This window comes from Pavona decussata, unplaced genomic scaffold (assembly GCF_977016875.1).
Source record: "Pavona decussata unplaced genomic scaffold, jaPavDecu1.1 SCAFFOLD_198, whole genome shotgun sequence".
In the NCBI taxonomy this organism is placed as follows: domain Eukaryota; kingdom Metazoa; phylum Cnidaria; class Anthozoa; order Scleractinia; family Agariciidae; genus Pavona; species Pavona decussata.
In genome coordinates, this window is record NW_028145606.1 from 1,375,788 (window position 1) to 1,400,822 (window position 25,035).

The window sequence follows — 25,035 nt, forward strand, 5'->3', positions numbered from 1 at the left end:
ATTGACGACTTAATTTCTTTGGGTTTAAGATCTACCCCAATTTATTGCTCATGAAAACTGGCTGCAATAAAGGGCCAATCTTATGGTTAAGATCGCGTAAGTACTTCTGGACCGCATGAGCGGTCGCTTGATCTTTGGAAGACTAATTCTTACTGTGCTACTATCATCGGTGTTTCTTTCTGCTCTGTTCGCTGAAGCATTTGTTGATTGCAGAATTAATAAGGCCCATAAGATAGTCAAGGCACGTTTTGCATTGAAAGCCTCTTTTGTAGACGCTAAGGCATAGGCCTGATGTATCATTGTCTTTAATAAAGAGTCTTTATAGCGGTTATCGCTGTGACTGTGGTGTAAGTGCAAGCCAGGGATTTTCTGTAAGCTTGAGTTTCAATTTTAGTTATGTTCTTGACCATTTCAATGCCGATAAAAGAGATCTTATTATCCATAGGAAGCTCCATCGTAAAAGCTAGACTGGGGTTTCGGACATTCAAGGTAATAAGAAACACCGCAGCATTCGATTCCTCCCAGACATCACGGCTTTGTCAGCATTTTGAGCTTCTTCTCTAAGATGCTTGAGCTGAGTGAGTTTGGATATCAATTTCTCATCCATGACCGCCTTTTGGTGATTTCATTTTTTCTTTCTTAAGTTACAGCTTTTTTGTTCACCTATCGTTTTTAATTTAGTATTTATAGACTGAAACTGACAAACATATTTTGACTTGATAATGACGTTTGGCTAGCGTCGAAACGTAATAGTTTTTAGGAACAACTGTAATGGACTCTTAGCGAACTATTCAGGACACAAGAAAGGATAGACGAGTCATTTTCTGTCTTTCTTGTTTGAAGCTGCAGGTCAGTTACATCCAGCTATCCGAACGAAATTTATTTACGGCTACAGGCAATTGATCGAGTATTTGCAACGAGTCTTTCAAGTACTAATTTTTAAGATGCACTTGTTGTTTAAATTATGAGATCAAGATATTTTCTTGAAAAAATAAAAAAAAGTGACTGATTAAAATTTAAATTTCCCTGTAGGGCAATTTAAGATAATCCAGAAAACTGTTGCAATCACTACGTTTCCCATAATTCCACCTTGTCAGTACCTTTCTGCCATCGATCTTCATGACCAGGGTCCATCCGCCTCCTCCGCATGAATTAAGTAGACCGTCGTTTGTCATGTGGCAATAAGCGGAAATAGGCCTTGAACCTAAGGTCAGTGAGTAAGCTTTGTTTCCTTCAGCCCTGGCAAAACAGAAGTATTGTACTCAAGGGAATATCTCAAGAAACCTTCGGCTGGAAATTGAGGAACCTTTCAATGTTTAATATAATGGTAAGCATTTTCACCACCCGAACGACTAGTATATCAAACAACTTATGTGAAGACTACTATATGAAGCAGCTTATGTGTAGACGTAACGATAGAACACAGCAAAACAGAAATTGAAATTTTGTGCAAATGAATGGTAATTTTCTTTCAAATTGGTTGGAGTACTAGTAAAAAATATCGAGTACCTCCGAGGATCAGCTGTTTGTCCAAGAAATATTTCCGATTTTATTTTATCTGATTGGACTGAAAAGTTTGACTACATGCAAACCACCACAACTATACTTACATTCCTTTTTTATGTATGTCATTGCACGTCACATCTAAATATATACACAAAAGAAAAAAAAGATTAGTCGTATCACTTTTAACCCTATGATTTATGTGTTAGTTGGCAGGCACTTAATTGAGAATGAATGAAAAAATAACTTAAAAACGTACCTTATTTGATTTGAATTTACAGAGTATAGAAAAACAACATAACTGATACCAACCAGAGTGCTCTACCCCAATTTTTTGTTAATTTATTTTTAAAATTACAAAGGAAAAAAGAACATAATACTAGTTAATAAAATAAACCTAAAGCAGAAGCAACAACAATAAATACGAAGTCAATTGCAAGAAAGAAAACACAATTCAATCACACAAAACCTGTGACTGTTTAAGGACGGCTGCCTTTAAGGATCGAGAATTCGCCGTCAACGACCAATTTGGCGAATCGCTTATATTCGGTCCAAAAATATCCTTTGGTGAACTATTTTAAAAAATCATATTTAAATGTTCAAGCGACTTTTTAATTTTGAGAGATTCGCAAAATTTGAAAATGCGGTCAAAGTGCGGTTTTTCGCCCAACTGAAAGTTCAAAGTACTGTCAAACTTTACACAAACTTTGAACAACTATTCTTGTTTATTGTACACTACTGAACATTTTCAAATCTATTCATTTTAGTGATTCTAGCGGACACTTTAAAACCACCTTTGAAGAGCGCCAAATTGGTCGCTGACGGGCGAATTCTCGATCCTTATAGGCAGCCGCTCTTAAATACCTTCCGTGCAGTGTCGTCACGTATTATTATTGAAAAATGTGAATTAATTTCTCCCATTTCTTGAGATGCTGCAAAAGTTTAATCTGTCTCCCTTGTAATATAAAGCAAATGCTCGATTGATTCTATGTCTTCTTGTCAAAAAGCACAACATAGAGAGTCAGTTAGACCTAGCCGAACAAGCTTTTCATCGGTGTAAATAATACAATTTATTTAGTTTTGATTCTAAAGTGATATTAAAGAATAAGGAGAAAACATTTTCTTAATCAACAACTGTATCTGAATACTTATCTTGTAACGTTTGATTAGCGGTGCACAGGATCTGTTTTCTCTCTAGAGAAAATTCACATACCTGCCTCGATGAGAGCATACTCCTCTAGAAATTTTCTAGAAAGGCTACTCGCTTTGCGTTAATCATGTACTCAATGTCTAGCATTTTCAATCCCCATTTCTTAAGATCTAATATAAGAGCTTGGCGTTTAACTTTATCCCTCCCTTTCCACATGAAACTGTACAAAATTGAGTTCACTACCTTAACTAAACCCTTGGGGAGCGCTATTAAAGAAGCCCTGTACATACGTTTTGGAATAGCAAAAGTCTTGACAATTTGAATTCTTCCTAATAAAGACATGTTTCTCCATTTCCACAAACTTATTGATTTCTTTATAGCCTTCAACGTTAACGTTTCGGTAAAGTTCAAATCGTGCCTTTGTTTCAAGTCGTAACCGAAATATACTTCAAGGATTTTGGTAACTCCACAAACCTCATGCTTTGTGTAAAGGCCATATCTTGGATATTATGTTACCAAAAGCTAGTATTTCTCTTTTTTCGTGTCAACCTTCAAACCAGAGCAATCTCCAAAGCAAAAGAGTGTAAATATAAAAGTGTAATATAAATATAGTGTAATATAAAATAGCAAAGCAAAATAGTGTCAATATAAGAGTGAAATAGTGTAATATATGAATCTCCAACTCTTAGAAAACAATAATCTCGTACCCCGATCTCAGTCGTCGGTTCGGGAATGTCGAAATGTGAGATCTGGTAAAGTTCGATACAACGCCATTTCTGGTTGGTTACCAGAATTTAGAATGCCTCATTCTAATCTGCTCTGTGATTGGCTCTTTCCTTCTGTGTTTGGTTTTCGTTCAGTTCGGGGAAGAAACAAAAAGACGGAAAAGTTTTCGCTCCGATTAAGATTGTCATGCGACGTTTTAATACATACATGCCCTTTGTGTGGGGAGAGAACAGTGAGAAATTGTTTTTTCGGAAGACAACAGCGACTTTAGCCGAAAAGAGTTTGCAGTAACGTTCAAACGGCCTTGCCAAATTACACAAGTTTCCAACACGATGGATATAAGCTTGCTTACTTTTGGGGATAAAATGGAGGTAGGTCATATATTTTTTTTTTGGTATTTCTTGACAAAAAATGATTTTTTTTTAAATGATTATTTATTTAGTTAACGCAAAATAATTTCCCCAAAATACTTTACCTTGAGTTCCTGAACACGCGCGCCGCATTTGCTAGCATATTTTCAGTTTTTGTCTTCTGCTAAAAGACTATTTTCCTTCTATAAATTGAACTGGACTTTGAGTAAGAGACTTCATAATATAATATTAGTCCTTTCAGACCAGTGTGCTTATTCCTTCAAGATCCATACAACATCTCTCATAGGACTTTGGAGAAATTGATAGAGTGTCCACACAATATTATTATTCATCTGCTGGTGAGATCAATATCCCTCCACCCCTCAGCTAAGAGAAATGAAAAATGTCCGACTTATGACCGCCAAAATAATAGTAATGAAACCCGTACTACAACAGAGAACACCTTGTCTGAACCGATTAGGGCTCTTTATGTAAGTGTAGTTAGTTTAATTTTATCCCCTCTCTCCCACCTGCTGAGTTAAAAAAAATTTGGATCCAAAATATAAAACTAGCCTTCCTCTAAAATAAGAATGGGGACATTGGTTTACATGTCTGCACCACCTAATGTTTTGCAGGTCTATGCTTGTGATAGGCTTTAGAAAAAAAGTAGTTTAAAAATAATACTGTTTTAAAAGGAGGACATGCCTCTTTGGATTTGACATCACTTACAGTTTTTAGAATCTTTTTGCCATTGTTCTTTTCTTCAAGATGGGGGAATTTCTCCATTATTTTATCATTAGTATGGAGTCCTTGAAGTACTAAACACACTTCATTTACTACTTCCATTGTTAATCCTTAGCACATTCTCTGATACAAATAGTTATCACTGGCCTCAGTTTCTCCTTTATTTCTTGTTAACTCTGCCTTAATTTTTTCCACCTGATTTCTAGGGAGAAGCAAGTTGCTAAAGTTCCTATCAGTGATGTGAATATCTTCAAGGGCTAAAACAGCTGGACACAGCTCAACACATAATTAAGAGCAATGACAGTCATTTCGGACAACAGATATCACAACAGCTGCATTTCTCACACAAAAGCCAAAACCAAAGTGGTTATAAGCAAAAATTTTCCCCTGCACAGATTTCTGGGGTATTTACACTAATCTGTCATGGTGGGTTGCATTTCTTCAATATTTGCACCAATATGATTGTTGTTAAAGTAAAGTTTTGATGTAGCAGGCTTCCCATCTCTTCCACTTTCTTGGAAAAAACTTTCCATAGTTTGCGGAAGACCAAAATGAATAAATTATTATCCTTCCAACACAATGAGAATCAAACCCCATTCCCAAAGATTGTGGCAAATAATATTCATTGTCAGTCTGTAGAGAATGAGACTGAGCCAAAAGTGCATTTTGAGGAATTTGGGGAGTAAGGTAGAACTGGTGATCCCCAAGCTTTCCACCCAAAAAGGCACCCCCAAATCCACACAGTACTAATGATGAGTAAATAATAGGCTGACAGGCTTAATTTTTGACATTGGTGGTGATAAGTTCATCTGCTATGGGCGAAAATATTTAATCAAACTGGTCAACATTACTTTGTGTTAAGATAGGAGGGCCTTTGTAGTACTCCATAAATCTTTCATATTCAAACTTTGTATGATTGTAGTTTGGTTGTTTTTCTGTTGCTGTTGTTGTCATGACAGCAATCTTCGCTGTAGGGAATACTGAGGAAAGTGTTCCTCGTTTGCTGTACTCTGAAGTTGTGCCCCCTGAACAAAGATGCAATTAATTAAGAAAAAACTGTAGTCATTCACTGGGATGTTGTTATTCTTTCCATTAGAATAAGACAATATAATTACCAGAAAATGGATAATGAGAAGGCTGAATAAAAAGGGATTCTCAAGTAACTAAGCCCTTTTTGACGCATGGGGTGGTGGAAGGACGAAGCATAAAAGAAGCTGCGATAATCACCAACAATATGGCTCTGTATTTATTAGCTTTTAACCTTTAAGCCTCAGTGTCAACATACAGTTTCTCCTTACTGGTCTCTACATGTCCATTTTTCATAGTAGCATTATAGGGAGGCTGTTGAAATATCAAGAAATTTCACCACTGGTGATCTCATGACCTCTCCTTGATTGTGTATTGATAAATATAAGGAGAAAATTTGATACTGATCACCACTGGGGCTTAAAGGTTCAAGGTTCACTGTTCTGATATTTTTTGTGTACTTGTGTGAAAAGTCCTTGAACATAATTTTGTGTTGCTGGTCTTAATATTAAGAAAAGTTAGGACCTTACATGGGTGCAAAAATCAATACAAGAAAATTTTTTTTGCTCAAGGAATTGGCATCAACAAGGAATTTTCATCCAAGACAGACACTGTTTTCAAAGTTTCTTTTCCCCACCACTTCTCTGCAGTGGGTTTGTGTCTGACAGTTTGATTAAATGTTGTTTCCTGGCTATGGAAGGCCATGGTTAAGGAATACTTAGGAATTCATGGTTACTGAAGATCAGCTTACTGTGAAAGCTGTTGTTTTGCTGCAGAAATGGGTGACAGTTCATTAGAACACACAGACATGCACAGGAAAACAAATAGTGGAAATATTTTTTTTTATTTGTTTTCTATTTATCTGCCATTTGCTACTTTTATGAGCCCAAAAGACCTTCACACCTTCCTATTATTATTGTTATTATTTTTTTTTGCTGAAATCAAGGATCCCATCGGAGGTGAGTGTCCAAGCACCAAGATAGCTGCTTTGGACATAAAGAACCTTGTATTATTCTTAGTGTATCGATCATCCTCTATGCATGTACAAATAATGCAATGCTCAGTACAACAATGATTATTTAAGCAGCTCATTGTGCCTTGCAAATCAAATGCAGATAATGACCTTTGTTCTTCATATCAAGAGTCAAATATTATTAGACTTGTGTATTATGTGGTTCTAATTTTCGAGTCTGTGGACTCCTATGTGTAAAATTATAACCTTTATTAACTTGTCATCAAAGAAGCAGTCGAGGGGGCATGTCCCCTAAACTTAACATAAATTTCAGGTGAAAATGTTTCAAGTGTTATGTGATAAAGGTGAATCAAGAACCACTGAAATGGAAAGCTCATCACTACCAAATAAAACTCTAATGGGAAACTCATAGGGACTTGCTCTGTTTGCTCACATGTTGCAAGTAACCAAACATTCTTCAGATCCCAAATCCAGATGTGGTACCTCCATTTCCCAAAAGAAATTCAAACTTCCATTTTTGAGAAAAAAAAAACCCTTTAAAACAGCAAGGGTGTACTCGGTATTTTAATGTTTGACATTTCTGGTTTGCTGGTATATAACCAAGACAGTAGCATGGTGTTAGGGCTAGGATGGTTCATGGTTCATTTATTTCACACTATTTACACAACATTAACATAGAAAGAAAAGTATTACAACAAATGATTACAAGATAAAAATAAATACAGTACAAATTATAAAATGTGTGTGGTGGTCAAAGTAGCAAAGGCTTTCTAGCTGACCACCACCTACTTTTAAGTAAACAAAGAAATGACATTGAGCTTTATTGAGATATTAGAAAATGTAGGAAATGTTTGTAGAGCCTAGGATGTACAAGAGAGAATTACATTTGTGTAAATTAAGGCATGTTCGAGATATACTGAACCGAGCAAGAAATCTAAACAGGACAAGCTTAATAAAAGAAGAACAAAACAAATAAATAAAAACAAAAAAAAGCAAAAAAACAACATACAAACAAACAAACAACAACAACAACAAACAAAAAGAAAGGAAAAGGACAACACATCATCAGCAGCAACAGCAGCGACAACAAAGATCAAAATATAAGGAGACATAATTATTATTATTATTATTATTATTATTATTAATATTATTATTTTTAACTCTATTATTATAATTAGATAGTTACATACTATTATATTTGATCATTAAACAGGACATTTATTATTTGATTGACAAGAGATCAGGTGGGCCTTATAAAGTTTCTTAAACCTGTTAAAAGTTTTTGTTTTTTTTCAATGCCATGGGGACAGTTTCCCATATGACAGAAGCAGAGTACTTAAAAGTAAATTTGCCTATGTTAGTTAACTTGTGGTCGGTGGAAATTTAGCCTCCCACGCAGTCGTTTTTAGGGGACTCGAGGAGGTAATACGAGTCCCCTAAAAACGACTGCGTGGGAGGCTAGTGGAAATTAAGCTTGGCAGAATTTCTGGTGTTATAGGAGTGGACAGTTGTTGTAGGTAGGAGGAGGCCCTGTTTAGCTGGTTCATATAAAATTATATTATTACAGTGACCTTGAGTTGTGTCCTTTGGCCTGTAAAAGAAACCTGCCGCATTTACACAATCCATTTGGTTTGGAAATTTAAACCATTAACTTATGGAAGAAGGAGAATTTGTGTGACCAAATCAGCTGAAAGACTACAAAGAGAAGAAATAATTTTTACGTATCAATGGTAGACCACAATTTCTGAAACTTTGCAAATGAAAATATGACATGAACCATTTGACTTTCCAATGCGAAATTTAACACCAAGATGCCAATCAGTAACTCTATTGTGCCTCATCTACAACAACGACCACAAAATTTTTCTGATAAAGCTTCGACAACAAAAACTCTCTGCACTGTCTGTTGCTACACTGTACCTTTACCTTGGGGTGCACAAAAATTATGTGACATTCCCCTGCCTGTAAATTACAGTATCTTCAATACAGTTACCATCTAAGGCGAAAACTGGTACAGCTTACTCCGGTTGACTTAAGTCTTTTTAATTGATCGTCGATAAGCACGTTGATCTTGAGTGAAGAAAGCACAATTACGATGGATTTGTTCTTGAAACAGTTTTCATTACAAAGATGGTCTAGATGGTCACAAAGGGTAGGAACTAATCTTAGTAAAAAAGTGATTTACCGCGCTTGTTGATTGCAATCTCTCCTGTTGCGTTTTTCGTTTTGGTTTAAGTTTCAAGTTTTGTTGTCCTCTCGACCGAAGAACGTTCCGAAGAGCACCCTCGAAAGCGAAAACCTCACTAGGAATGATCACAGTTACGAGCCGGCGGCCATTCAGCACGGTGGACAAAGGATGATGGGCAGGCCCGTATTCCGGGCCTCAAATCGAACTTTACCAGATCTCCCCTCCGCCTGACCGTGGGAGATCTGGGTACGAGATTAAGAAAACAAGTGATATCGTCGGCAAATAAAGACAAGTCTAAAACCCTGAATTCTGCTATCACTTCTTATCCGTCCAGCCAGAATCTCAAGTGCAATTATAAACAGGTATGGAGAGAGAGGGTCTCCCTGCCTGACCCCTCTACCCAATGCAAGGTGCAGTAGAGAAACCGTTATTCATTACACAACTGGACACATTGTTATAAAGAACTCGAATCATATCGACTAACGGTAGCCAAAGATGATTAACACTGGTTGCTATGTACTTATTGTTAAATAATGAATAATTAATTGATTTAATTTGCTTTAACTTATAGTTCTTTATTAATTGCTGACAAAACTGGACCATTTATGTTCATGTTTCCATCATTGGGAATATTTGTTTAGTTATGTTAAAGGCGTAAAGATAAAAATACGTACGTTCTTTGATCGTAAATTTTCAGAGTATAAAAGAACAATAACTGATACCTTTACAGCCATAGAGCTCTACCCTCATTGATATTCCACCAGTCCAAGCTGTCGGACGAAAGCGTATGTAACGCGCCTCGATTGGTGGGCGTAGATCATGATAAACAACGGTGTTTCTGTCAGAGTTTCCAGTAAACACCTAAATAGATAAAGTAAGGGATTGTAATTTGTTAATAAAATGATTTTTTAGCTCACGGTGGTCATAAGAATTTAGGATGCGCTATAGTGTCATCTACGTATGTACAATATTCTAATTTAAAGTATATTTGACAGTATATTTTTAACATACTTCATTAAATGTTAATGTTGTTCTCGTATGAAAAGGGAAAACGACAAAAAAATTCCTTATCACTTTTTCTCTCCCGCGTATAAGGTGTATAAAAGCATCAAATTTTACTTCCGGTTGAACACAGTATTGCCCAACACGGGAGATTAGGGATAGTAGAGTCAAAAAGTCAATACAGGCACGCTTAGTCTCGGGGGCTCTTTATCCCTCTGTGTAAGAGGTTATACCAAACGATGGGCTCCCAGTAGAAGGATCAAAGGATACAGAGGCCTAACGGAAACTTTTAGTGAAATAAACTTTTGATTCGTTTTTAATTTTTATCCTGTAAATAACTATTTTTAACCTGAAGAGGGCTGAATGGCCGAAACGTCGTTTTCATTAAACTCATATATTATGGTGTTGTTACCTTGTTTGTAGTTTTCCCTTGTTCCTTAAAGTATGCAAAGGTCTTTCCATCATTACTGTACTGTAACATGTACTTGGATATCCATTGGCTGTGTGATCCATAAGGCCAATTGGTGCTATAATGCCTTCCCTGCGTAGCTACACCTGCCACTTTGGTGTTCACTTTACGCAGATCAATCTGCAGCCATTGTTGACCGTCTCTTGACTTAGCTGACCACCCTCCAGATTTCCGACTAGTCTCTTTAAAGTTCAGTCTTCCCTGTCTGGCAGCATGATTAGAGTCATGTTCAGAAGATGCGCTAATTTGTGAGTCTGAGATTGCTCCGCTTTCCATTCCAAGAGCGTTTCCTTTTGTGCATTCTGCAAGTCAATTGACATGAATTAAATGACGTTCCTAAAGGGTTGCAGTTGGACCTGGAAGTTGTTGTCACTGCACAACCAAATATTTATCGGTTTGAACGTGTTTCCGGAAAGGGCACTTTTCACCCTATGTAGCCCATATGTTGTCCCTACGAATATTAATGTTATGACAATGAAACTTGCACAATTGATAGTAAATACAAATAAGTTACCTTTGAGGGAGTGATGACGTTAAGTGAATGGAAAAAAAATGCCACGATATGCAATGGGTGAACTAAAATTTCAGAACTTCACAACAACTCCAGATCAAAGACAAAAGAAAAACAATCAAAACCGACAACAATAAAAATGTAAAACAAGAGAGTTATATTGTGAGAAAGTTCAGAGAAAGAGGATTAATCCTATTTCGAAAAATCCTTCCTGTCAAAGTTGGCATCCATGGCAACATGAACTTACATGACCATAAATCTATAACACCAAATGGTTTCCAGATAAGTTTCTGTATATAAGTCACTAATTTTGGTGACATATGCCAAGCACTTATATACAATGTCACAGATCATAGTGAATTGAAATATTGACATATTGTGCAAATATTGGGGTTGTTAATTGTTGTGAGTATTCATTGCTATTCATCCTGCACTTTTTGAATTTTTCCGTCATGCATTGTTATTCATTGCGGTCCACAGTGGCAGGCAAATCTTTACTTCGTCAGTCTTAATCCGTTAACACCGTTGACAGGCACTGTCTGTATGCGGGATGTTTGTCCAATGAACGTAGCTCAGTGGTAAAGCATCTGAACTAGTAATCTCGACTCCTGATAGGATCACCCCGATTTCCTTTTTTCCGAGTATGCCTGTGTCTCTTTGGATAATACGTCATTCTCGGGCATTGCAGCCCATAAATCTATACGAATTATCATGCGCCACTATGAGACAGCGGACCGCATTGGCAGGAAAATTTTTACTTGCTGATAGTTTTTCTACCACGAGACAGTGGATTTCATTGGTTTTCAAAAGTATTTACACCACTTCGGGTACTTGCGACACAGAAGTTTCATTGCAGACACTTACCTTCTACTTCACAATACTGTCCTTTGTACCCTGAGGCACAATCGCATTCGAATGTTCCACCTTCAATGTTCTTGCAGACTGCTCCATTTAAGCATTCGCCTTTTTCACAAGGCTCTTATTTAGTTAAAAGAAAAAATAACAAATTTGCTTGAGGGCTTGAATATACATCTTATTTATGTCCGAAATAACAGTTCGCCCTCGAACCACTTAGAGGTTTGCCCGATCTTGTAAGGCCTAGTTAGATAGTAGTGATAGGCCGACAGATTTATATTAAGCATGGAGTGACCAATCCCGATATATTAAAACTTGTACGGAATAAACAAACAGAGATTACCTTGAGACTCAGAGATAATTTTTTCTCATGTTAAGAAAACCAGTGGAAATGCTACTAACCTTCGTTATGAGCGCAAAATTTGGCCTACTCATTTCTTGAATTGTCTTTTGATCTTTTTTTCCGTTATCATAATTATTTTCCTGTAACATTAAACTAAACAACTTTTTTAAAACGTAAAAGATAAGACTGAAAATCAGCCAGATAGAAAGACAAAAAGTGAGAGAAGAAAAAGAAATAGAAAAAAAATAGTGTCGTTTAGTTTCCACTTACCTTTCTCGCAGTAGTCTCCAAAGTACAACTTCACACACTCGCATTTAAATGTCCCAACTCCCATGTTTTTGCATATTCCTCCGTTAAAACATTTTACCCCATCACATGGTTGATTTTCTTTTTAAACAGAAAAGGAAACAAGAATATAAGATGGATAAAATAACCGCTTTTAAAAAGCTATCCCATGGTCCTTTTTATTAAGCGCGCAGCCGATCACAAAGTCTTATGGCATGATTTTTAACCCGTGAATGCGCGTATACGCAATGAATTTCGTAATGTGGGCTGAATTTAAATTAAACTAAAACTTTATACTAATTTAATCGGAATTTAATCAAAATAATAAATTATTCATAAGTCTATGTATAGCGCACGTATTCAGCATCAGCCGCCATTACAGGACAAAAAACAAGGACGACAAATTAACTTAACTTATAACTTATAATTGTAAATGGTTTGAACCCAGGAGTCATGTCATAAGTAGGTAAATTATGATCATCCGGGTAAGTGTAGTCCTGAGAAGGACTGTTTGTGGTGACTGACGTCTCGACAACCTGAGCGGTAGTCATCTTCAGAGTCAAGTGACGGTTGTCGAAACGTCAGTCACCACAAAACAGTCCTTCTCAGGACTACACTCACCTGGATGATCATAATTTACGTACTTATGTTCTAACTTATTCTTAAAAGAAAACACTAGTTGGTGTGTTGTCTGCTAACTCCTTCCATTTACTGAAGCTAGAGTGAAACTTAGGGGCGGTTTCTTGTTTTGGTGACTGAAAGCGCCGCGTTGAAAGCCGCTCAAGACCGAGATTGTCGTTCAAGTCAACAGGGATTTCGCGCAAAATGGAAGCAGAAATTATGATGGAGAAGCGTCTGACGGTGTTCCCTGCTCATTCGATTATTAATACATTGGAATGAAAAGTCGCTTAAATCGTGCGGTGTTTTGTTGAAATGCATCGCTACCTCACAAGTCTTTTTCTCGGTGATCATAGCAAACTTGTGGTTGCGAAATCTCACTCTAAAGTCGGTTGTTGTAGAACCAATGTATTGCAGGCGACATTTCTTACACGAGGCCAAATACATAACATTTTTGGAATCACAAGAAAGTTTTGATCGTATTTTGTAACTCTTGCCTGTTTGAAAACTTTGGAAATAATTTGATTCAACAAAGAAATTGTGGCAGAGATTGCATTTTCTTCTGTTACATTTAAAACAACCCTGAACCTGAACAGCCTCTTCACACTCGGTGTTAGGGCCATAACGAGATGGCGCTAACAGTTCTTTAGAGTAAGACTTCGCTCGAAGTTGTCCGTCCTCGTTTTTTATACCAGTTTTTTTTTTCATAGCATTTATCGAAATTTGCTTATCTCATGAACGTAAGAACCCTATAAGTTCCTCATCCTTTCTGCAATTACATATATTTTTTGTGCATATGCAGCAAACTGCTCATCAACATACAATAACAATGCATTTCTTAGGGCAAAATATCTGAATGCTGATTAGTTGTAACAGAGGGCATTTTTTCTTAATTTTCCTTTCATCGAGGTTAAAATGATGGGCGAGTGGCGAAAACACTCGATTCTCTTTAAGCCGGGTTGTTTGTAACAAATATACATGAAAATCAAGTGCTGCAGCTAGAAAGGAAATCCTAAAGGTTAAGTTTTCGTGTCTGTTACAAGAAAAAGCAAGCGATTATTTGTGTCAAAGCTTAAAACTTGGATTGGATTGATATTTGTTTGACTTAGAAACTGAAATCAGTCACGGCGATCATTAGTGCATTCACCTCGCTACTTCTTCTTACAACAAACGATAACCGAGCATAACAGTGTCCTTTTGATGGAAGGAAGGAGCAGGTCAAATTCAGTGGAAGAAACTACTCTGCAAGTTCCTTCTTTTGATGCACCGTTTGCTATTTTTATCAATCTATGTTCCTGTAATTTTCAAACCGAATAGGAAGCTTCACAACGCAAGTGAACAATTAAGTAATAAATGCCTAACACTAAGTATTATCGTTGTTAGTTTGCTTCTGAATTAAACTTGTATTCTCTCTTAACTACATGTGTATAATGGTAACCCTTCTCATCAGTTTTTTTTATTTTGTACGCTACAAAAAATTAAATTATTTGTTTGTTTGCTTGCTTACAGTAAGTGTTTTACTGACTGTTTCACGAATTTCCTTGATGTTTTTAAGAAAATTTTGCCCTCTGTGTTATAAAAGCGCAATGATTCCACTTTTAAAAATTCAGGATTAATTTTCATTTGTATTTTCAAAGTCTTCGCAAATTTTCCTCGTTGCGCAATTTAGTAAACTTTTAAAATGCGCTCGAATATTTATCCTTAATTATACACGGCCTCATGCGAATACATATATTACCTGTTAAACAGGGGAGCAAGGTATCCTCTTGAACACCCCCCCCCCCCCTTCCCTCCCAAAAAACAACAAACAAAAATAACCAATTGCAGCAGAACTATCATTCTAAGGTACATGATTATGTGACTTTGGGCTTCAAAAATTATCAGAATATTAATCTTATGTACACTGCGGGAGGTAAATATTCAGGACGGGATCGCCTTTTTGTCGAGTTTCGGCAAGAGAGGATCAAGGTTTTCTTCCAGTCAAAAAACGACATTTGCATAGAGTTTTGTTCAATGCCTTCCGAATGATATTGATTTTTTTTTGTTTTGGTTTTGATCATTCTTTTTCGTTTTTAAGACGGATCGAGGCGAACCGGTTTGTGAACAGCCAACGCGCGCTACGTAGCACTGTCACTGTATAGCAAATTTTGCTTATCAAGAAAGCCAAACGTAAACCTCAGAAAAAGGCTAGAGCTAACCATAAAATAGCGTTCAAATATATCCTGGAGTAATAAATGTAAATTAAAAAACTGTGATAATTCAAAGCAATCAGTTCAGAAATAAACAAAACAACTATTTTTTTTAAAAATTCGCACAAACAGCATAAAATGTTTTAAATAAGATTTGTTTTGGTGAAAATGAAATCACACTTTTTTTCTTTGAAAAGACTTTCAGTGAAAAATACTCAGTAGTTTGTGCCAACGATACAGTACTGCGAGACGTTTCAGGTTTGACTGGCTATTTAAGCTAGAATCAAATTTTCTTAAATGAAGCAAACTAGGTCGAGATTAGAAAATCAATCTATTTAGAGTATAGCAATTTATATTTCTTTTTCTTCATATGTTCACTTCTTTTCTTTTCTTTCTTTTTTTTCAATGTTTGTATGGCTCACTGACAAATTGTATATAGATTTCTGTAAACTGTAATTAATTGTTGTAAATTAGTCTTCTCACTATCCGTCTAGATTAGCTCTAGCTACCAGTGGGTTAGTGTTGTCTTTGAATTTTATGTTAAACATTTTTGAATAAACTTGAAAAACTTGAAACTTGAAAAATAAACTCAGGACTCCAAGGGAAATAACGAACATGGACCGAAAAAATGAGCTCAAGAGACTGCTTTGAAGTTGGCAGTATTAAGCTTATTAAAATTAAACAAGTTGCAGTTCCAACACTGCAAGAAAAACCATATCTTGCAAAACAGCAAAGTTTTGTCAACAAAATCACAAGAATATACTTACGTCCTCTCTGAGAATAACCAGTCCTTTTATTCCATTATGATTTTTTCGTTCGCTCTACAACGTTAAGTGGGCGAAACGTTTCATTTCAAGAGGAAAAAACGTGTTGTCGAGCGGATTGGAGAAAAATGATTTCACTTCAAGATTCTAATAAGTGTTCCGCCGAACAAACACTGGGCACGGGCCCATGGCATTTTAGGATTGCGTGTGGACAGTCGGACGGACGGAAGTGACGTCATAACCAAACCAAAATTTCTCGTATACACGAGTTATCAAATTCTGTTAGCTATGGGGATCCGCTCGCGCAGAGCTCCACAATAATAATAATAATAATAATAATAATAATAATAATAATAATAATAATAATATTAATAATAATAATAATAATAATAATAATAATAATAATTCAGTCCTTCCCTAGTACTCGTGTGCAGTGCCCAAACCAGTCTATGAGTCATCTGAGGCATTAGCGTTTTGGAATGTTCCAGTTTATACTGAACATACCATCGTCACGGCTAACAGAGTGGACACTCGATTTGTGGACCACAGGAATAAGAAGGTGTGGGCTGTGGAGATGTCCTGTCCGTTGATGGAGCATCGGGAAAAGAAGTCCGAAGAGAAGACGGTCAAGTACGGGCCACTGCGATTCGAGTTGAAGAAGCGGTACCCTGGCCATGACGTTGAACAATGTAACATCATCATTGACGTGCTTGGGGGATGGTCAAGGGATGTAGACCTGACCATGAGGAAGCTCTTTGGCAGCAGGGGTTATGACGTATTGAAAAGGATGCAGAAGGCTACCATCTCGAGTTCTCTCAACACAGTGAGAACTTTCAAAGCTACCGTCAATTGACTTTCCTTTGAGGAATAGCGTAGAAGCTCCATATAGTTTTGGTAGTAGAGAACTTTTATATTTTCTGAGATTTTTATATTTTATCGCTAATTTTTTTTTAACTCAGCAGTTTTCTTTTTATAGTTCCTAAAGATCGCATAGGTTACGCAGTGCGCCCTATGTGGTTCTATTTTAGCGTACATACGTTTATTAACTGCCCATAATAATAATCATAATAAAAATAATAATATTATTAATAATAATAATAATAATAATAATAATAGTTTATTATTATTACTATTAATAGCTAGAATACGATCATGATAGGACTTTTTATTACAAATAAGAATATTATTGTAGCTTTATGACTGATTGTTATTATTATCTGATTATTGCTATTATTATTATTAATATTATTATTATTAATATTATTATTATTATTATTAATATTATTATTATTAATATTATTATTATTATTATTATTATTATTATTATTATTATACTTCCCAGCCTTTTCAGGCTGAATATGGGTAAGTGTTCTGTTCAATCTTACTTTTGCAGGTATTGTCATCCTGTTGCTCATAGTCGTCTGGACACTCCCTCAGACATTCACCAGTGACAGCGTCCTTCACATACCGGCATGCATTACAATTTGTAGCCAGAGGTTTATCACTTGGGCCTCCCCGGCATCCTATTCCAAATAAAGAAAATGTTTCACCATTCAGCGATAAGCTATATAATGACCGAGTGTGTAGAACAGTCAAAGGTTATATATAACAAAGGTGATCAATTAAGGATATAAATCTCTACCAATGTTTGTTCACTGTGTTGACAAGTCTTAACACACAGTGTCTTTCTTGAAAGAAACTCGATACCTCCGTTGAGGGCAACCGTTGCAAGTGTTTGATTCTATTGCTACTGTCATTTTTTTCTAAACCTGCAGGAAACGTTGTTTTCAGGGTAAATCGGGGACAGCTGCTGTCTGCTTTATCGAACATTTAGCGTCGCATAACCAGAACTTATTGCTCAAGTAAAATATGGGATCCTGGAAAATTTATGGACTCGCCCCATGTAAAGCAATTATAAGATTCCTATAGCAAGTTGGAAAAGCTTTTATCACTTATGGCCTTAACGTATCTAAAATTTTCTCCATACATATTAGACCTTTAAGAATAGAAACATTCCAGAGGGAGCAAGTTCGAGACTTCGCTGTGTTAGTTTTACCATTGGAGTATTGAGACTTTATCAAAGACTTAATTTAGTTACCCTACGGACGCATTTAAGTGTGACTGAACACAGTTTTCGCGCGCTTCACAGGTTCAGTTAGTGATGCTGTTAAGATTGGGCAAGGGTTGTAGTACGCAAATACGGCGTCGATAAAGCGATTCCTCAATTTTATATGAAATGGATCACAAAGTTAAGTTTTGTTCTTAAAATAACTTAGTTTCTCATTTGTGACCCTTTTTCTTTTATCTCCGAGCAAAAAAGTGAGTTCACGAAGAGCTAAGCCCTTTTGCATACTTTTCATCTTTGCTTTGAAAACCCAATTAAAATCCACGCGTGTGCATTTGAACAAAAATTTGTGACTGGTTGTTTATGTGGAAATTAAATTTTTCTAAAATCCCGCTCGTTAGAATTTCGTGAAATTTAACAAGAAAGAAGTTCTCTAAAAGTGTAACTGGCCTAGAAAGAAAAACCGAAATCTGACAGAGGGTATCTTCACAAAACATTTAAGTGCAAAATCAATATCTTCAGGAGATCTCTTGGTTAAATTTATTTGGAAGCAGCATCAGTTTGTCAGTAGTTTGTAAGTTTTCCTAGATACAAAAAATGAAAACAAAAATAATGAGTGCATTTTCTAAAAATAAAGGAAACCTATTATTTAAGAACGTTCAATAGCTTGCTGTGTTGCCATGACAACGGTATCTAGCTAACTCAGAAGTATCAAAATACAATTCTTCCTAGTTAATCTTTCACCATGCTAATTTTGGGAACCCAGAACGTAGTGTCCAAAAAATGTTTACTGACAACTGTATACTAGGAAACTGTGTTCGGCCACCTTAACTTCCAATCCTTTAAGTTTATTCCATTGCATTCTAATGTACACCATCACTCCTATTTAACCCGGGGAAAGGCGAAAAGAAAAGACGCAAACTGTACTAGCTGATATCCAACATTCATTTCATTTCTTCAGTATTTAGGGAACGCAAACGAGCTTTGTTCCCTTTTTTAAAAGCTGATCAGTGGGACGTGATATTTTCGTGACAACAAGATTCTGATAGCAACGTCTTTAAATTTATTTCCTAGAAGGGTATCGGCGTGAATAATACATATAATGATATTTATAGTATTTTAAAATTGCTTTATAGAGTTTTACTGTCTTGAACCAATTAAAGAGGTTCCAATTTTTTCTAAAGTGCGATATGACCACCAGGTTCCTTTGACGCAGCTTAAATGGCCTTGAAAATGCGGAGGATGTCGCTTTAAATCCACCTCTCCACAGGCTTAATGAAAATATAACATCGCATACCAAGGTAGATTAATACTACGCATAATTTTTTCCTAAAGCACAAAGCGTTAACGTTTTTGCTTTGAGGCTAGGCTAGGGAAGAATTTTGCTGATTTCCTCTTTAAATGGCTTGGTTTCCCGGCTGAATGCTGATTGCTCGAAACAAAGGGCATTTTTTTCTTAATTTTCCTTACACCGAGGAAATACTTGCTCTTAATTGGCTTAGCACGCCATTTCTACATTAAGCTGGTTCCTTCATTTTGTGACTCGACAACAACGACTTCCTTCAGGTTCTTTGGATTTTGACTTTTTAAGCCGGATTGTTTGTGCCATAAATACTTAGAACGAAAGTGCTTCAGCTACAAAGGAAACTCCTAAAGGTGAACTTTCGTTTCTTACAAAAAACAGCAAGAGATTATTTGTGTCAAAAGCTAAAAACTTGATCGGATTTGTTTGGTTGAAAAACTGAAATCATTCAGGGCCGCGACCAAGTGCTTTCACCTCGCGACGGCTTCATCCAACGAACGATAAACGAACAATATTTACAGTGCCCTTTTGATGGGAGGAAGGAGTAGGTCTAACTCAGTGGAAGAAATTACTCTTCAATTTCCTTCGTTGAACCCACGGTTTGCCATTTTTATATATCTGTAATCGTGTGATTTTCAAGCGGTAAAAAGATTCACAGTGCAGGTGAATCAAAATTATTGATGCCTAACATTTAGTTTAATTGTTGTTAGTTTGCTCATGAGTTCAACTTTTATTGTCTCTTTTTATTTTATTTCATTTTTCTTAGCTAAAATTACGTGTATATAAGAATTAATTTTTTCTCGTTTTGTCTGTTTTGTACGTTCGCTAAGAAACAGGTTAATTGTTTTTATTTTGTTGTTGTTTTGCATACGGGTGGGACGTTTTTACTCTGGACCGGGGTTGCCTCTATAGTTTTAAGATAATTTTGCCCTGTGTGTTATAAACTCGTAATCGCAATTGGTACTCGTATAATTAAGGATTAATTTTCACTTTGTATTTTAAAGTTTTTGCAAACGCTACGTGCGAAAACTTTGAAAATACAAGTGAGAATTAATCCTTAATTCTACTTGGCCACATGCGATAACGTATAGGTATTTTAAGAAACAACTCGACCCTCCCTCACCAAATGGCGTGGAATTGTTATTACATTTGTCTTTTTTGGCCTTTCAGCGGAATGGTGTTCCTGGGCAACCTATCCTTCATTAGTTTTAGCGGTAAAATTGAACTCTATTTGACTGGGCTCTCTGTGACTAAGGGAAAATCAGCATTCAACCCCTGACCCCATCTCCACTATAATTCAAAGAATGTTAAAGCAATGATAATATCTGTAAGTCAGAAGATGTTTTCCTAGACATAAAAAATATATGACGTCATATGACCAACGAATTATGTCAAAAATTCTAAACGGCGGCCATCTTGGATTTTAAGTTCTTGACCAAAACTAAAGAAGAATGGTCGAAATTTTGGCAAAAAAATTGGCTGTCAAGTTTAGTTGCTATGACAACATCAAATCCATTGAAAAAATTGTTCCCAGACAATTTTTTGAAAATTCACCGGAGTTGGAGAAGTTTACTTAAGGTTACCCGGGACCTTCAGAGCTGTCTTCAGAGGTGTCTCGCGTCCAAGCGATGTAGCGCGTCCGGCTTAAACTGTAGATACCTGAACCCTTATATCAAATTAAAGCTTATGGAGCTGGCTATCCAACTAAACCAAGAATTTTGAAATAAAATGAATTGCCGAATTTTTAGCGCTGTTTTCTCGAATAAATTTTTTTCACTTGGAGGAGCCACTTCAAAAAGCTAAAACTCAAAAGGAATTTGTTCGTTTGCCTTCAAATTTGGACAGTAGCTAGTTTAACATATAAACAACAAAAAAATGTCTGCGAATTTTTTCTTTCGAAATATTTTTTCTCCGAGAGTGATTTTTGTACGATCACTCCACATTTTTTTCATCCTATTTCGAAAATGCTCTATAACTTTTCACTGCGATTGAATATGGCAAAGCGCAGACACGTTTTTCTAGCGCTTTGGGTCAGGAAACTGAGAAGCAAATTAAATTAGCAAAAAACAAAATTCCCTTTGACTTGTAGCTTTAAAAAGGTGATTCGGACGCTCGCAATTAGAGGTCGTGAAAAATTCGACAATTTATTTTATTTCAAAATTTTTGGTATGGTTTGATAGTCAGCTCTATAAGCTTTAATTTGATATAAGGGTTTAGGTATCTTCAGTTTAAACTGGACGCGCTACATCGCTTAAACGCGAGAAACCTCTTAAGGTCCCGGGTAACCTTAAAAACAAATAAAGGAAACAACAACGGAAAAGAAACAGAATACCTTGAGTAGGATCGCACAATTCGTGACAGCGTTGCGCACACATGTTTGTTTGCTTGTCAAGCACGGTGTCTCCTCTGCAGTCGGCTTTGGTCAGTCGTCGTGACACTATGTGTGCATCAACTACCTCCAAAGGCTTTTCTCCATTTCCAAATGAATAGAAACGGACAAACAAGGGTTCATCTCTGTCAATCATTGTCAGATACACATCACCACTTTCAGTCGTACTAACGCTTTTCCCATACTCAATCACAGTGCTTTGCGCAGTCTCTTTCAGGCAGACAAAGTAGGACTGGTAGAGTATGGAAGCGCCCAAGCCAACAGCATTGACATCAACGGTAGAAACCATGAGCTTTTGAGACTAAAAATTTTTAGACAACATTCATGGTAGTTACAACAAAAAACGTTTTAAAGTAATTATTGTATTTTGCTTTTCCGATCCATCTTATGTCATTAGTGTTATTGCATTATTAAGAATTTTCTTACTTTGGAAGATTCTCTAGTACAAGGAGGGCCAAGAGCTTGAAACCACCGTGGACTGTTTGCCAATCCTTTGCATAATCGCGCTTTGGGTATGCGTTAAAGATATATAGGTGGCTTTAAATAAACAATAGCCTCCATTTGGCGCGAAAATATGCTCAGATATTTGTCCGCAGACATTATCTGTTCCGAGAACCGAACAGTTTTCCGAGAGCGAAGCTCGAGGAAAACTGTAAGCTTCGAGGAGCAGATATTGTCCAAGGCCAAATATTTTAGCATATTTTTAAAGTCAAATGGAGGCTATTGTGGTTATTATCCTTCAAATATGTTTCGCAACATGTAGCAACGAACTTGCGTATTTGAACATTTCGTTTAAGAACAGTTTACCATCAAAAACATTTAGAGCGTATGTTGTTTTCTGATACTGCTTTATCGACCAGCTCGTTTATCTCTCCTTCTGTCACAAAAGCAAACCGTTCCCCCATCTTGACATTAATTTTAATTGCAAACTTGAAGCGCCTTTAAATTTTTGGAAATTGGGGAATATCATCGGATATTCCCCAGTTTTAGCTGGGGTATATTCGGTCACGTGAGGCGTTTAGACCAATCGCGCGCGAGCGAAAATATTTGATGAATTATAATCATTCGTATCTATTCAGCGAAAGTAAAATAGTTGTTTCATTAAAACCAACAAAAGTATTGGCAGACCTTAATTTAATTTTGCAATAAAGGCTAGAAGACGATTTAACAGCCGCCTAATCTTCGGCATTTTACAACGGCGGATGCTTCATGACCGTTGAGCGAATCGATTCTCTGAAACGAATTATGCAATGATCTAAATTTCATAAGTAGCGTCTATCTTTCAATAGTGATTGATCGATCGATCGATAGATCTACCGATTGATTATAAACCAAATAGTCCTTATTCCCTTTTGTTTTTGAGCGGGTAAAAAGGCTACTTTGTGTTATTTTGTATCAACCTGCATTTCTTAGTTCTCCAGTGGGGATTCCTCAAACGGGGAGTAAAATATTAAACATACATACAGACATACATATCTTACACACTCTTTTTAAAACCTCAATGGGTGTTTCCAGGAACGATAACAAACAAGGGGGGATAGAATTGGTTTATATTTTGTTTTATTTTATAAAGAAAACTATTTTTTTTTTATTTACTATTGTATTATGTAAAACTGTAGGAACGAAACTGACCTTGAATATCCCCACACCATAAGGAGAGATCTGGACATAGTACCATGTGTCCTTGTTATTTGGAACTGCAGCAAATATGACGAATATTGTTCCTTGTGAAGATGCTGTAAAGTGAAGGCATTTTCCTTCATCGTTGCTTGGGTCAAAACGTAGTACGTTGGACCACTTCACGTTGCATGGAAGATAGCCAACCACCGTCTCCAGTTGGAAGATGTGGTCAGATGGCCATTCCACGTGACCTATCAGCGTGCCAATGATGGCGTCGGTCAATTTCGGAAAACTCTCCTTAGAAAACTCGAGGTCTTCCTTCCTGAGTGTGAGAAAACCACTCTGTTCATTGTACGTTAAGAGCAATCCAAGTACGCAAATCGTTTTGTCATCTAGGCTGCCGTGGTTACAACCTGTCATGTAATTAATGTCATCCCGACTGTCACCAACAAGCCATTCACCTTTGAAATACCTCACATATTTCTCCTCATGAGGCGATAAATCCACTGGGCCATTAAATGATCCCGATAGCAGATCTTCGTTCGTTTTGAAGATAACCAGAAAAGTGGCTCCATTTTCGGCTATCTCTTTCCAGCTTGGCTTGCCTGCTTTTTTTTGAAACTTGTAGTTTTCTGTCTGACATCCAGGTTTCCCAGCAGGAAGGGTGATATCAGAAGCAGAAATAGGACCCTACATTTTTTGGTGTTGAATATAAAGAAAACATAAATTACCTGTTTTAACGAGGTGTATGAATACTGTAGATTAAATAACCTCTTAAAGACTAATAAATATATTTAGCCAAGCCTAAAAGCGGAGCTCCACAATTCCTTTTTTTAATAAACATTTATAGAAGTCTGCTTATTGTATGAACGTATTAACCTTATGAGTTCCTCATCAATTCTGCAGTTATATAGTATATTTTTAATGCATATGCAGCTAACTGCTCATCAACAATAACAATGTAAAACAGAGGGCAAAATTACTGAATGCTTTACTTACTCCTGATTGGTCGATCGGCGAAAATACTCGCTCCTGATTGGCTGAGTACGACAGTTTTACATTTTATTGGTTTCTGCATTTTGTGTCCAAAAAAACAAGTTCTTTGGGGTTCTTTCGAGCAGGAAGAAATTACTCCGCAAGTTCCTTCTTTGGATCCATCGTTTGCTATTTTTATCGATCTATGTTCGTGTGATTTCCAAGCGGTAGGAAGCTTCACAGCGCAGGTGAACAATTAATTGATGCCTAACATTTGATTTATCGTTGTCCTGAATTAAATTTGTATTCTCTCTTAATTACATGTGTTTAATGGTTACTGTTCTCGTCGGTTTTGTTTGTTTTGTACGCTAGAAAAAACTTAAATAATTTGTTGGTTGCTTGCGTCTTCGGTGAGTGTTTTACTGAGAGTTTTACGAAGTTCCTCGATAGTTTTAGGAACATTTTGTCCTCTGTATTTTAAAAGCGGAATTTAAATGGACTCAAAATGATATTTTCTGTTTTTATTATTCTGTTCAGTTTAAGATGATCGAGGCGAACCGGTTTGTGAACAGTCAACGCGCGCTACCGGCACTGTCACTAGTGTCTAGTAAATTTTGCTTATCAAGAAGGCCGTACGTTATAAACCTCAGAGAAAATGGATACACTAACCAAAAAACAGACTCCAAATATATCTTTGAGTAATATATGAAAAAAGAACGGTGATAATTCATAGCAATAAGTACAGAAATAAACTAAACAACGATCTTTGAAAAATTCACAAAAAACAAGCGAATGAATGTTTTGCGTAAGCTTTGTTTTGATGAAAACGAAATCACACTTTAATTTTACATTCGCTTTTAACGTTCTTTGAAAAGACTTTCAGTGAAAATTACTCACTCATGTTAATCTTTGCCGTTATATCCTATTGTTTTAAGTATTTTGTTTGTTCTCTGTCAAGATTGTCAGAAATAAATGCTAAAATTAGAA

At 36.4% G+C, this 25,035-nt stretch overlaps 1 protein-coding gene and 1 long non-coding RNA gene across 2 annotated transcripts in view; one reads left to right on the top strand and one right to left on the bottom strand.

The window, feature by feature from the left end:
* Positions 1–25,035, bottom strand: part of LOC146461483 (uncharacterized) — a 135,634-nt gene that overhangs the window by 95,178 nt on the left and 15,421 nt on the right. Inside the window, exon 9 of the mRNA XM_085086917.1 lies at positions 23,086–23,763. Coding sequence (XP_084943043.1) covers positions 23,086–23,763 — 678 coding nt within the window. The remainder of the gene's footprint in view (positions 1–23,085; positions 23,764–25,035) is intronic.
* On the top strand, positions 3,450–5,636 carry LOC146461484 (uncharacterized). The gene is made up of 2 exons (XR_014857413.1): positions 3,450–3,750; positions 4,680–5,636. It is a non-coding gene; the product is annotated as an uncharacterized LOC146461484 (long non-coding RNA).